The following is a 15567-nucleotide window of genomic DNA, read 5'->3' as shown; positions in this document are numbered from 1 at the left end:
GCCCTAAATTCAGTCTGCTAGACTCCTAAACTGTGCAAGTATAATTTATTTTGTTAAATACATTGTCTTGTGGTATTATAGCAACACTAGATAACTAGGACAACATGATCTATAAATATGACCTTGTTAAGAAATAGGAGATTTATTTTGCTATGTTAATAAGGGATCACCAGAGTAAGATAGGCTTGTAAACCTAATCACTTCTGATTCACAGAAAGCACAAAACAGACACAAGAGAAACACTGAGGAGAAAAACAAACACTATTTGAGGATTCATGTGTATGCAGGAAATGCCAAGTATAGTAATATACCTCAGAAAGTGAAGAGAAAAGCCCACAGAAAGAATCAATACGGACAAGACCCTGATTCATACTTTTAACTTCCAAAACTCTGATAAATTAAATTTCTGTTTTAAAACCACCACTTGTGACACATATTGGAATATGTGTTACTAAGCAATATCAAAATAAGGCAGGGAGGGTGGGTGAAAGCTGATTTTTCAGATTTGAGTGAAAGTCCAGGAGAAAACATTTTACTTACATTGAAGAAGCAGTCAGATTAAAGCAATTTCACACGTGACAAGAAAAGCAGTGCATACAGATCAGTGTTTCTGAAAAGAAGCAAGGTCATATGTACAAAACAACAACTGGAAAGAAGAGGTTTAAAGGATTACGGTAAAGATGGGTGGAAATTTATAATTATTTCACGTAAAAGAGAGTGTCCACTGAGAAGGAGAAGTTAAAGACATAGGAGAAAGGAAAAGGTAACTTTACAGAGTAAGGGAAATATAGTCCAAGGTGAGGGGAAAAAGGGCCTTTAGGGAAAAGGTTAGGTATGATATGGTGAGGGGACAGGGGCTGTTTTGGGGGGAAGAGAGAGAGAAGAAAATGTGGGTGATCAATCAAGCTTTAAGATTTCTTTTTCTTGTTAGTAAAAATTATTGTCATATAAGAAAGAAGCCTGATAGGGTGGGTGCAAGTGACAGAGGAGTTCAGTGAAGCTATTCATGAATAACTCAAAGGTCCCAAACTAGAGATATCATCAACACATTCCTTCTAATTAAGATTATGCTTCATTTTACCTAGCAGATCAGAAAAAATATAAATCATGTTCTAATTTTTTTTAGGGCGAGAATAAAAGTGGAGGGAGGATAAAAGTGAATTAAATCCACATCCTCCTAAATTCTATATTAATTCTCTTAGTCAATATTAGATTTGGCTTTGTAACACAAATATAGCACTCAAGTCTTCCTGTATTATTTTGGTTAACTTAAAGTGATTTCAGCAGCAATATGATTTAGAAGAAAAGAAGACTGTATACTTTTAATATGAAAATGAAATACTAAATAATTTTCCATACTAAAACTATCTTCATAACCATGAAACGTACATAAAAATATTCTTATAATGCTACATTTTAAGTTTAAAAGCTTACCCACATATTTAAAATAAGTTTATAAATAACTTCCTCTTACCTGTCGTAAAGTTCGTGCAACTATGCTTTCCAATACTGGTCCTCTATCTTCATGCAGCAAGTGAACTTCATCAAGAATTAGGAGTTTGACAATTTGAGAAAGAGCTACATCTCCAACACTTTTCCTTGTCACAACATCCCATTTTTCTGGTGTGGTCACAAGCATCTATAATATAAGAAAAGGAACAAAATTATAGAGGGGAAAAAAGTCACAGATACTTTGAAATACCAACTATGTTATTTAAAAAGAAGTATTACTGGCCACCAGAATAGTGTTTGAATAAAGTGACACTCATATGTTTAAATATTATGGAATGATATCTAATCCATTATAAACAATAATCAATCTGAGAAAGTCTTTCTTTAGTAACTAATACTAAACAGTTAAATCTACTCCTTATTTATTGACTATTTCATTATCCAACATTTTCCATTAGCAACAACAATATTACATCCAATATCCAATTATTTGGGGCATTAATAACACGTGTTTGGCAGTAATGAATGTCAAGGTGTGAAGCGAAAGCAATGCTGGCTGTGATGGTTAAGGTATGTGCCAACTTGGCTGCCCCATTTTTCTTAGTGGTTCAGCTGTTTTGTTATGATGCAACTTGGTACCTATATAATTATGTAGTCATTCTCCATTTTGTGATCTAACATGACAATTCTTCACTTTCTTTGGAACCTAATCATGTCAATAAGTGAGAAGTGTTGTTGTTGTTGTGGTGTGTTGTCAAGTCGATTCCAACCCACAGCAACCCTGTACAAGGTTTCTGAGGCTGTACATCTGTATGGGAGCAGAAAGCCTCCTCTTTCTCCCACGGAGCAGCTGGTAGTTTTGAACTGCTGACCTTAAGGTTCACAGCCCGATTCGTAACCACTATGCTACCAGAGCCCCTCAGTGAGGAGTAGGTATATTTAATTTTAACAAAAGGAAGTTTGTCAATAAATTACAGTATGATGTATACATAATACATAAACATTTTTTTTAAGTTTTTCACAATATATAAAATAAAGCATATTATCTTTTAAACTACTAAATACCAATGCAACCTTTATTTGAAAAGAGGCTAAGAATAGAAAAATTCAAAGGAAATGAAAGAAAAACAAAGAATTCATCCTAGAATGGTCACTAATGTTGTATCTATCCAAATCTTGAGTAAAAAAATAAGTTTTTCTACTGATATAGTTTTAACAATTTCCCTTTATTATCAACTAGAATCAATGTATAGTAACTTATGTGAAACATGGATGTTATTGCTATTTGGTGTCCAAGTTCATTTTCGACTCATGACCATTGTAACAGTAGAACTGTCCTTTCGATTTCTTCACTGTAATCTTGTACTGAAGATTACTGACTGTAATCTTCAAGGAGTACATCGCAAGGTCTTTTTCTGGAGGAGCAACTGGGTGTATTTGAACAATTAACTGTTTGGTTAGCAGCCAAATGCTTAACCAGGTATTTCAAGTAAATAAAGTATAACACTTAGTAAAGCATAACTGGCATATAACAGCAATCAAGCAGTGGATGGAGACACAGGTCCAGTCAGAGGTATTAATGCAAACTTCCCAAGAACACCTTTCAGCATGAGGCTGTGACTACAAATCTATTTGCGCTGTACATAATGAATTGCTTAGATCATCTAAAACCATACTGCGGCAGAGAAAAAGATGACAAGTTTAATAAAACCTTCTCTTGCAGTAACATTACATTAGGAAATCGGTTTATACAGCAAAATTCAAAGAACACATGAGGCAACAACAAACAGAAACCAAAATTTGTCTTCACCAGTATATACAAGACTGATACTGATTAATAACTCAACTGTGCTTTGCAAGGGTTATTTGGCATGGGAGTCAGATTATTCTCTCTACACTTTACTGATAACACTTATGAAAACATTAATTTTGCTTTTTACATCACAAATGAAAAAAATTTTAACAAATATACAAAAATGATCGAGCAATATGATCTGTTGCATTAGTGCAGCTATCACTATCATCATGAAATGTACTATGTCAAGTACAAAATTAAACAACTGTACTTTTAAAGAACAGGAATTAGGAAGCTTTAATAAAATAGATTAATGAATATCTAAGGTATGAAATGCATAGGATTCAGTATGGATTGCATCTCAATGTAAAGAAACAAAAATCCTCACCACTAGACCAATAAACAACATTCTTAGCAACAAAGAAAAGATTGAATGAAGTTGTCAAAGAATTCATTCTTCTTAGATCAACTATCAACACTCATGGAAGCAGCAGTCAAGAAATCAAATGACGTATTGCATTAAGCAAATCTGCGGCACAAGACTTTTTTAAAGTGTTGAAGAACAAAGATGTCAGCCTGAGGATTAACGTATGCCTGACCCAAGCCATGCATTTTCAATCACCTCATAATGTATGCAAAAGCTGGACAGTGAATAAGGAAGACCATAGAAGAATTGATGCTTTTGAGTTATGGTGTTGGAGGAGAATATTGACAGTGCCATGGCTGCCAAAAGAACTAACACATCTGTGTTGGAAGAAGTGTCACCAGAGTGCTCCTTGGAGGACATGATGGCCAAACTTCATCTCTCATACTTTGGACATATTGTCAGAAGGGACCAGTCGCTGGAGAAGGATATCATGTGTGGTAAGGTGGAGGGTCAGAGAAAAAGAGGAAGACCCCCAGCGAGATGGATTGGCAAAGTGGCAGCATCAAAGGGCTCAAACATGGCAACAACTGTGAAGTTGGCTCAGAACTGGTAAGTGTTTCATTCTGTTGTGCATAGGGTCGCTATGAGTGGGTACCAACTCGATAGCACCTAACAACAACAAAGGTATAAAATAGTACAAATCTAAGCTAGTTAGTAAATTTGCTGAAGGTAAAATGGTAATGTTGAGATCACATCAAGATTTATAAAACAGATATGCAAGTAAAACTAAATATAATGAATTCTGAGATTTTAAATGCTTTGAAACAGTCACTCAACATTAACATCATTTCAAATATTACACTGAATCTAAACAGAAATTCCATAAGTTCAAAAGAACCCAAGATATATTATCATCAATATACCCAAAGACCTCTTACTAATAACCTTTTTCAGGAAGTGTACCTTTTTACTATTACACTCACTGTCTATAAAAGTCTTTGAAACATATGCTCATCTGTTTTCACAAAAACAGCAAGTCGTCTAAGCAGCAATTAAAGGCAAATATGTAATATTCATATTAAAATACAAAGTTTAGCAACAAGCTTATTACTTGTATATGGTACTACAGGATAAGTACTGGAGTCCTAACCACAAGATTGGCAGTTCAAACCCACCAGTTGCTCCTTGGAAACCCTATCCAGGGTCTCTGAGTCAGAAACGACTGGACGGCACTTAACAACAACGTACAAAGTTAAAAGTTAGGAAAGTGAGATAGTACATTATTATAGTAATAAACACAAAGTTTGGTGACCTGCCTCCTCATGAACTCAGATGACTGAGCCAGAACTTTACTTTCAGAGATAAAACTGTGATAACAATTAAATCGTAAAATCATTTTTTTTTCCAGAAATAAGAAAGTTATGCTACCAGATATTTTAAATCCTTTCTAGCATTTTGCTTTCCATATTCCACATTCAGCAAAGTGAGAAGTAGCTGCATTTATAATATTATTTCAGCACTTCAGTTCCCTGAACTAAAATGACTAGAAAATAAAGTGTCACTTTGCTTAATGAATTGGAACTCACACAATCCATTTCCATCTGCTCTTGTATTAGGTTATGGGTTAACTATCAATATTTTTAATGTCAATGGAAATTTCTTTTAGTCCACGTATTTATTCCCTTAGCAGTATTAAAGTCATTACTCAAAAGTGTTTTAGTTTTCGTCTATGTACTGGAGAAATGGTATGCCTAAAATGTTTATCTACCACAATTCTGCCAGAAATTTTGTGCATTCAAATTTTTGAAGTCCATCAATTTAATGTCAAAACAAGTTCTGGCTGAAACTAAAGAAAATTAAAACAAGTTCACAAGAGCCAAAATATGACCTTGAACAATGTGTCCCACTTGAATTTAGAGATCAACTGAAGAACAGATTTCACACATTAGACACTAAAGACCAAAGACCAGAAGAGTTGTAGAATGACAACAAGGACATCATACTGGGAGAAAGCAAAAGATAATTAAGAAGGTAAGAAAGTAGAAAGCCTGTAAGTCTATCTTCTGCCTATAACTGATTGGAATACCTAAAACGGGGCCACAATTTGTCCAGTGAAGGAGAGTTCCTGAAGAGCCTTTGCATTGCATAAGACCATAGATGGAATCCTGAACCCCATACAGAATCTTCTGAGATGGGAAATCTCCACTTGAAAGGATAAGTAGACCAGCCTGGAGTGGCTGAAAGAACAGAAGATACTCCTTGACAGAAAGACCGACAGGAAAAATAAAAAAACAGTAATGGCAGTCCGACTACTACAAGGACAAGCGAGTTGTTCTCCCAGGAGACATCAAGGCAAGTGGTAGGGTCCCCTCAGGGCAACCCCCTTCCAAGACTAAGACTCAAGGAGAATACATGAGCAGACATGTGCTCTAACTGGTGACCATGTTGGTCACTGATAAGGGAAGTGAGGAAAAAACAACAATGAAGTTTCAAGCTAAGTCCTACCACGTTCAATAGACTCCTGTGACCATGGGTGGAGACCTGGTTGCCCAGAAGTATGGCAAGACCTGTGGACTTCTGGGCCCAGAGTCAGTGACATAGCCACAGAGGATCACAGTGGAGAGTGAAGCATCCAAATGATAAGAAGTGAAGGCATATGCACAAGAACACCCACACTTGCAGATAATAATCATTTGACTTGGCTTCAATGGCTGAATGATCAAACCTCTTACTAGAAGAATAAAGAAGAGGAAAAATGAGTAATCTAATACAATTTGAGGAACTTGACCTACACCTATGGATGCAGTAGCTCAAAGGAGGGAACAAATCTTTACAGCGAGGACCATTCCCACCCCCTTCAATGCACAGGGTAGACAGGGATGGGCAACTTGGACACTGGCTAACCAAAATGGTGGGTGGAGGGGCTACAAAGGCAAGAAGTGACTGGCTTACAAGCTTTCAAGACGGAGCCTAGATCCAAAGGGTGTGGTGGAAGGTAGAATCTCCACTGAGTAGTATCCAATCTGTCTGGGAGGGGCTGATGAAAGGAGATGGGGATATGATTATTGTGGTACAATAGTAAATAATTGCTATCAGAATTGACTATGAGTGTTGGAAATGTAAAGGTAGACATTTTGTAGCAAAAGGAGAGGAGGTGTTCACTTTGCAGTCCAGGAGCAGAGGTCCCTGGGTCAATTAAGGGAGAAGACCGGACTGCAGAACCCTACCCAGAGAAACAGTGATACCAGAGATGGAGGCAGAGATGACGACGTGGAGAGATGGAGTGGCTGTGGATTCTAGACCCAGATCCAGAAAGGGGCTGTGTGCTGATGACCAAGGAGCAGGCTTGCAGGCTATACCCTTTGGTTGTTTGATGATGCATGGACAGGATTGTAACCATGGCAATGAAACAATATATGATAGGGTGAATGTAAAGCTAATGTTCTTCCATGTAAACTATCACATAGCTCACAATAAAACATTGAAAAATAAAGGTAAGGAAGTAAAGGCCAAAATAGATGTTAAGAAGAGACTCTCAAACTTGCTCTCCAGCACAGAGATGCTAAAGCAAATGAAAGAAATGAGGAGGTAAAACAGCTAAACAAAGTTTCAAAGAGCAGCTCGAGAAGACTAAGTCAAATATTATTACATAATGTGCAAAGATATGGAATTAGAAAACCAAAGGGGAAGCACATGCTCTGCATGCCTCAAGCTGAGGGGACTGAAGTGAAAATTCAAGCCTCCACTTGCAATACTGAAGGATTTTATGGAAAATACAGAGTGCTGAAGAAGCATCAAAAGAAGATGAAACAAATATACAGAGTAACTGTTCAAAAAAGAAATGGTCCATGCTCAAACATTTGAAGTGGTAGCATATGGTCTAGAGTCAATTAAACTGAAAGAAGAAGTCCAAAATACATTGAAGGCAATGGCAAAGAACAAGGTGTCGGAAACTGGTAGAATACAAACTGAAAACTTTCAAAAAAATGATGAAGCATTGTAGGCACTCATTCACCCACACCAAGAAACGTGGAAGATAACTACCTGCCCAGCTGACTGGAAGAGATCCATTATTTGTGCCCATTCCAAAGAGAGGTATCTCAACAGAATACAGAAATTGTCAGACAATATTATTAGTATCTCACAGAATTAAAATTTTGCTAAAGATAATCCAAAAATGGGCTGCACCCGAACATTAAGAGAGAATTGCCAGAGCTTCAAGCCAGATCCAGAAGAGGAAGTGGAATGAAGGATATCATTGCTGACATCAGATGGATCTGGGCTGATAGCAGAGAATACCAGAAAGATGTTTACCTGTGCTTTACTGATTACACAAAGGCTTTCGATTGTGTACATCATGACAAGCTTGGACAACACTGCAGAGAATGAGTACTCTGGAACACTTAATTGTGCTCATGAGGAACCTTTCTAGAGAGCAAGAGTCAGTTGTTCAAACAGGAAAAGGAAACAGTGAATGGTTTAAAATTAGGAAAAGTGTGCGCTAGGGTTATATTCTTCACCATACTTAGTCAGTCTGTATGCTGAGCACATAATCGAAAAAGCTGGATTATATTTTCACTTGTATTTTTATTATACAAACAGTTATTGGAGTGACAAAGACCAAAGAGTGATGAGTGCTACCTGAATGGCTTGACAAAGAACTGAGCCGCAGAATAGGAATAGACAGGGAAAAGGATAGTATGGAGTATTTGGAGGTGATAGAATTTTTCTGTACCTTGTTAGGAGTACAGATTATACAAGTAAGTGTATTCGTCAAACCTTACTGAACTATACACTTTTGATTGTGCATTTCACTTGATGCAAGCTGAACACTGATGTCAAGAAAATGTAAAAAAAAAAAAAAAGAGCCCTGAGGGATAAGTCAATCAAATACACTGTTTAGATCCCAATTCAAACAATGCTATTATAGAGAGAGGCAATGAGAGAAAAAAGACTAACTAGATATTAAATTATTTATAAGAAAATTTTACTAAAAATCTTAATATAATGATATTGTGCATATATCTTTTCAACAGGCCTTTATCATATTTTAGCTGCACTTCTATTTATTTATAAATGAAAAAAAATTAAATTGTAAAACTAAGAAGCCAGTATTTAATTTTAAATAATATGCTTCTGAAAATGGGGAAAAATTATTGCCAATCTAATATATAATATCATTAACAAATATCAATGTTTAAGAATACTAAGTTTAAAATGCTATATTTACAATTCCTTTTTAAATTGTTTACTATTTTAAATCGCTTGAGAAGAATATCATGTTTGGTACGGTGGAGGGTCAGAGAAAAAGAGGAAGACCCCCAACGAGATGGATTGGCCCAGTGGCAGCATCGATGGACTCAAGCGTGGCAACAGTAGTGAGGTTGGCCCAGAATCAGGCAGTATTTCGTTCTGCTGTGCATAAGGACACTATGAGTCTGTACCGACTCAATGACACCTAACTACAACAACAAACTAGATCCTAATGGCTACTGTGCAATAAATCCAGTAATCTAAATTTAACACATCAAAGTCTTGTTCAAAGCAATCAAAGGCTTCCTACTATAAAAAGCTAATTCTTCAGGGTATGGTCTCTAAATCTTTCCCTCTATTTCCGAATGCATTTGTAGGACTTTCAACATTTCCCAAACAGGCCCCACACTTTCCAGTTTACATGGATTTGTTTTTTTCTACTTTATTAGTGTATGGTCTCTAAAATAAAAATTCTGAAAATTTGGCAGTGATTATTGGTGATGGTTTTACAATACAGTGGCTCTAACTGGGGTCACAGAATTGTACACGTGAAAAGTGTTCTACTGACAAATCTTGTGTTATCTATATTTTTACAACAATTGCAAAAATAATTGCAATCCATCATTTAAAAAACAAATCAAATAGCAACATCCATCCCTATGAAACATTTTTAAAACTATATCAACAAGATAAATCCCTATCTCCTCTGTCCTTGCATAATGGCTGTCCTATCAGTATTATTCTTCCGAATATTCTGGTTTCTGGTGAAAATACCTTATTTCATCAACAGCTGAGGCACCATGTCCTTTCCCAACTTTTATCCCCACAGTGCCTGGCCAAGCACAGGACCTTGCTGAGAAAATATGCCCAAATAATATTTGTTGAAATGAACAATGACATGCTACAGTGCCTGTTCTGTTGTTGTTACATGCTGTTGAGTCAGTTCTGACTCACAGCGACTCTGCAGAGGGAGCCCAAGAAACGGGTGGTGAGTCTGAACCGCCTACCTGTTCGTTCAGTGCTTACCATACAGCACCATACTAGGCCTATTCTTCAGAAACCTATAAGAACAGTCCAAACTCTTTTATTTAAAATAAAACTGAACTTGGAGAAAACTCATCTTCAAATACAGTAATCAACATTCTGTAAAAAAAAAAAAAATTCAAAAAAATCTGTTTTCGTTCCACTACTTTTTTTTGCTTGGTTAAGAAATGAGAGCGCTAAAGTAGCAGTTATCTAACCATGGCTTTTTGCAAAATACAAATTGCCAGTATTTACTCAGACTGTTACATTAATAAGAGCTATCTTCTGTAATTTCTGCAAATAATGGTACCTTGGAGAGTCACATGAAAAAACTAACATAGGTTCTGAGAAATCCACTGGTAGTAATACTAACACCTAAGGAAAATTTTCTGAAAATTTTTGATCAGCCATGAATGAATGCTAATTTCTGTAAGTACTCTACTTTGTCTGGTACCAATCTGCTTACTCCTGTCCTCATACTGACACTTCATAGAGCCCAGATATTAAGCATGGCTCCACTATGGAATCACATGGGAACTCTGGAGGAGAAAGAAAGAAACCTTGATATGCTGACCCTGCCCCTCAAAAATAATGGTATGGTGGTCTGGGTACAGGCTGGCCTCAGGATTTTAAAAGCTGTCCAGGTGGCCTTTTATCAGGCAAATCTGAAAATCAGTGCCCTGGAGCAACATCATGTGATAGGACTCTTTGATACAGCTGTGTTAAGTCAAGTCTCTTCTTGTGTGCTCCACGAGCCAAGTAATAATTCTTTGTTAAATCTCACAACTTGAAAGCAGTTGTTAAGAAAAATCTACACATAATCCTTTATTCCAGGAATATGAATTTTGTGAAAACACTTGATAAATTGGAATTTCTGATTTCTTTGAACTGAAGAAAAGTCTAAAACCAATATTTTCTCCATTTAAATATAAACATCTGTAATAACACTTTATTTTCTCTGTATGGTCAAAAGCAACAGTCAAATTACTTACATACATATACTTGTGCACAAATACTAATATAATGATATACAACTGTGTTGTAATATGTAATTTCTAGTAAACCCAAGACCTGAAATTAATTGAAAATCGTAATACACTTTTCATGTTTACAATAACCTTACCCTCCCCCCAACATTAAGAAAAAATGATACAACTACACAACACCTGGAACGGCACTATAGGATACGCACAGGACTGCAAGGTCAGTTTGAACCACAAGTCAGCAAGTTTCAGAGTTGCTCCTTTGAAACCCTAAACAGGGTCGCTCTGAGTTGGAACCAACATGACAACATTTAACAATACCACAACATCAGAAAGACCAATATAAAAAAGAAAAATAGCATGTGTTTGCAGAGAATGTGAAGTAACTGGGAACATAAACCGATTTAAACACTTGCTTATGGGAAAATAAACCAATTTACTTAATGACTTTGAAAAACTACTTAGTGTTTTCTACTAGTGCTGAAAACATGTGCATACATTATGACCTAGCAATTCCATTGCTATGTAATACATATAAAACCAAATCCATTTCTGTTACATCATTTCCAAGTGTCCCTGTGTTGTTGTTAAGTACAAGTGAGTTGGTTCCAATTCATAGTACCTTATATAGGGTTTCTGAGGCTATAAGGAGCAAAAAACCATCTTTCTCCAATGGAGAGACTGGTGGTCTCAAAACTGCACACGTACTGGTTTGAAGTCCAATGCTTATCCTAGAGTCACCATGCTAACCACAGGGTCCCTGTTGTTGTTGCTGTTAAGTGCCGTTGAGTCGATTCCGACCCATAGTGACCCTGTACAGGGTTTCCGAGGAGCAACTGGTGAGCTTGAACTGCCGACCTTGCAGTTAAAAATGGCTTTGCAGTCTGAAGCATTAACCCACAGCACCACACCAGGGCCCATGTAGGGCACGTAAAAATACCCCATAAAGTTTCCAAGCTGTAAAGACAGAAACAGATTGTCATAGCTTTCTCTCATGGAGCGGATGGTAGGTTCAAAAGCTGACCTTTTGATTAGCAACTCAGTGCTTAACCACTGTGCTACCAAGTGATATGTATAAGAATTCTCATAGCTGTATTATTTAGAATATCACAAAATTGGAAATAAACCAAATATCCATGAACAATAAATAACTTGGGAGTTCTGGTAACATAGTGGTTACTAGTTGGGTTGCTAACCTCAAGATCAACAGTTCAAAACTACCAGCTGTCCCACAGGAGAAAGATAAGGATTTTTGCTCCCATAAATATTTACAGCCTCAGAAACCCTATACAGGGTTGCTATGAGTCAGAACCAATTCCACGGCACATAACCTACCAATATACTTATACAATAGAATACAATAATGAAAATGAATAAACTATTGCTATACAAAGCAAAATGGAGAAATTTCACAAACTTAGCGTTAAAGAAAAAATTCAGGCACAAGACCAGGCTCACTGGTCAGACAGAGAAGTTGGTGGAACACCCACGACTACAGTCCTTTCAGGTCTGAAACAGAACTCACCCCACGGGATCAATTTTCAGAGAACAGAAAAGTTGAAATGGGTATAATAACAGTAATGAGTTACATACACGTTAGAAAAATCAACCATTTGAAATTAAAAAGGCAGCATTTATCCATGGAGAAAGTTCAGAAGGGTTAGGAAAGGAGGAGGAATGGAAATAGGAAAAAAACGGAGGGAGTGCTATTATATTAAAGGGGTTGAATCAATCAGCTGAAACAAAATGTGTGTGAATTGTTGGCTATAAAACTAGTAATATGCTCTGTAAACCTCTACCAAATTCACAATAAATAAGAAACCCAGGCATATATGATTTCATTTAAATGAAGTTCTTAAAACAGAAGATACTGGTGCAAGGAGTTAAGATATACGAAAGTACTTAAGTCTGGGGAAGAAGGGGCTAAGAGTTAACATGAAAAGAGATTCTAATCAGAGAATCTAAAGGTTCTAAATTATAAAAGCAATATAATTCTGCATCTTGATCTAAGTGGTGGTTACACATGTATATTCACTTTAAGAAAGTGACTTTCTCAAGGTCTTGCAACAAATAAGAGAGTTAAGATACTATGCAAGTTTCTTTGCTCTACATTGCCCCAAAGAATTATTCCTCCCCCATAAACCAACAAGAAAAAAAGTGGGGGGTAAGGGGAATTATGTCTAAAGTCACAAAAATCCTTGAGTAGATTCCGACTCATACAGGACAGAATAGAGCTGACAAAAAGGGATTCCAAGGCTGTAAATCTTTATGGAAACAAACTGCCTCATTTTTCTGCTGTGGACCAGCTGGTGAGTTTGAACTACTCACACCTTGAGGTTAGCAGCCTGACCCTGACTCCTTTGAGGTCACATGTTACCTAATAATAAGTCATTCAGGAAGTATCTGCCTTGTTCCCCTTGTCTACTATTGTAAAATAGACATCTGAGGGTGAGATAAAGGAATAGCCAGAAACATAATTATAGAAAGCCTGTAAGTCCACCTTTTGCCTATAACTGATTGGAATACCTAAAAGGGGTGCTAGAACTTGCTCAGTGAAAGAGGCTTCCTGTGGAGCCTTTGTAGTATATAAGACCTTAGGTGGAATTCTGATCCCCCATTCAGAATCTTCTGAGGAGGGAAATTTCCACTTGAAAAGACTAGCAGACCAGCCTAGAGCAGCTAGAGGAACAGAAGGTACCTCTTGAAAGAAAGACCAGCAAGAAAAGTTAAAAAACAAAAACAGCAGCAGTCTTATTAACTATCACAAGAACAAGCAAGTACTCCACAGGGGAGCCATCAAGGCAAAGCAATCAAGTCCTTTCAAGGCAAACCCCCTTCCAAGACTGAAACTCAAAGGGAATATAGGAGCAGGCATGTAATCTTGCTGGCAACCGCATTGATCTACTGAGGAAGTGGGGGAAAAGCAGGAATGAAGATATGAGCTAACTCTGACCAGATTCAGTACAATCCCATCAACCTGGAGTATGGTGCGACCTGGTTGGCCAGCTGTATATCGTGAGCTCTGGGGACTCCTGAGCCCATGGACAAAGAAACAATCACAGAGGACTATAGCAGAGAGTGAAGTGTTCAGCTAATATGAAGTGAGGGAAGATGCACAAGAACGCCCATTCTTGCAGACAGTACATTTGACCTAGCTTCAAGGGTTGGATGTTCAGAACTCGACTAGAGAAGAAAGAAAAGAAAAGAAAACAATTTGCTACAATTTGATGAACCTGACCAATACTTATGGATGTAGTAGCTGAAAATACCAACCAAGAGGGAAGGAATCTTCACAGTAAGGATCATTCCTATTCCCTCTATACACAGCATTGATAGGGATCAGCAACTTAGACATTGGCTACGTAAAAGCGGGACGGGGGTGGCTACAAAGGCACAGAAGTCCTGGTGTGGTGCTATGGGTTAATGTGCCAGACTGCAAAGCACTTTGAACTGCAAGGTCAGCAGTTCAAGCTCACTAAGTGCTCCTCAGAAACCCTATACAGGGTCACTATGGGTCGGGACCAATTCAACAGCACTTAAAAACAACTTAAAGGCACAAATTGACTGGCTTACAAGTTTTCAAGGGGGAGTTTACTTTCAGAGGGTGTGGGGTAAGGTAGAATCTCCACTGAGTGGTTTTCAACCTGTTGAGATGGAGCTAGTGAAAGGAGATGGGGATAAGACTCTTGTGTTTCAATAATGAGTAATTATTATGACTGATTGCAATTGTAAAGGTGGGCCTTTTCTAGCAAAAAGAGGGGAGTGGTTGATCTTGCAGTTCAGGATCAGACGACCCTGGGACCATAAAGGGAGAAGAGTGAGAGCAGAGTATAGGACCCTATTCCGAGAAGCAGTAACGCCAGAAGTGGAAGCAGAGATGATGATGTGGAGAGATATGGAGCTGCTGGGGACTCTAGACTCATGGAAGGAGAGGGGCTGTGTGCTGGTGGTGGGGGAGGGGAGAGGGAGACAAGGTTTCAGGGTATTGCCATTGGGTGTTTGAATGGTGCCATATTCCTGAGTAATCAGTGTACATCCAAAAGAAAAAAGAAACAAAGGAACTAGAAGTAAATGCTGTTGAATGATGACGCATGGACATGAAGGGGATTGTAATCATTGCAATGAAACAAAATAGGATAGGACGGGTGTAAAGCTGATGTCCTCGCATGTAAACTATCACTCAATTCACAATAAAAACTTAAAAAAAAGGACCTGCCTCTTCATTCATTTCCTTCCTAAAATCTCTTTTAAATCTTTTACAAAATTTTTCTTCACCCAAAAGTCTTTTTCTGGGTTCCAAAAAGTATTCAAAGCTGAGGGTTGAGAATAATCAGGCTATGATCTATCACATGCCCCATAATTCTGGAGTATATATTAGTGTGTCAGGAAGATAAGGCACAAGGTGGTAGAATTCAAGCATAAGAACAAATCATGCCAATTTAATCTCATTTTTATTCCTAATACTGAACTAGAAAGTAAATGAGTAAACACTAGAAACAGTATACAAATATATGGCTTTCAGTTGTTGTTGTTGTTGTCAGGTGTCATCGAGTCGGAACCGACTCATAGTGATCCCATGTACAGCAGAACGAAACAATGTCCAATCCTGAGCCAACCTCACTACCGCTGCCACACTTGACGCCATCAATGATGCCACCTGGCTGATCCATCTCATTAGGGGTCTTCCTCTTTTT

The 15567-nt window shown here is 37.5% G+C and overlaps 1 protein-coding gene across 1 annotated transcript in view; it reads right to left on the bottom strand.

The window, feature by feature from the left end:
* Positions 1–15567, bottom strand: part of ASCC3 (activating signal cointegrator 1 complex subunit 3) — a 476917-nt gene that overhangs the window by 328951 nt on the left and 132399 nt on the right. The window contains exon 10 of the mRNA XM_006865855.1: positions 1475–1639. Within this exon, the coding sequence (XP_006865917.1) occupies positions 1475–1639 (165 nt within the window). The remainder of the gene's footprint in view (positions 1–1474; positions 1640–15567) is intronic.

The sequence above is a fragment of the Chrysochloris asiatica genome, unplaced genomic scaffold (genome assembly GCF_000296735.1).
Source record: "Chrysochloris asiatica unplaced genomic scaffold, ChrAsi1.0 scaffold00084, whole genome shotgun sequence".
Lineage (NCBI taxonomy): Eukaryota > Metazoa > Chordata > Mammalia > Afrosoricida > Chrysochloridae > Chrysochloris > Chrysochloris asiatica.
Note: the sequence above shows the minus strand (reverse complement) of the source record. Positions and strands in the feature narration are given on the sequence as shown.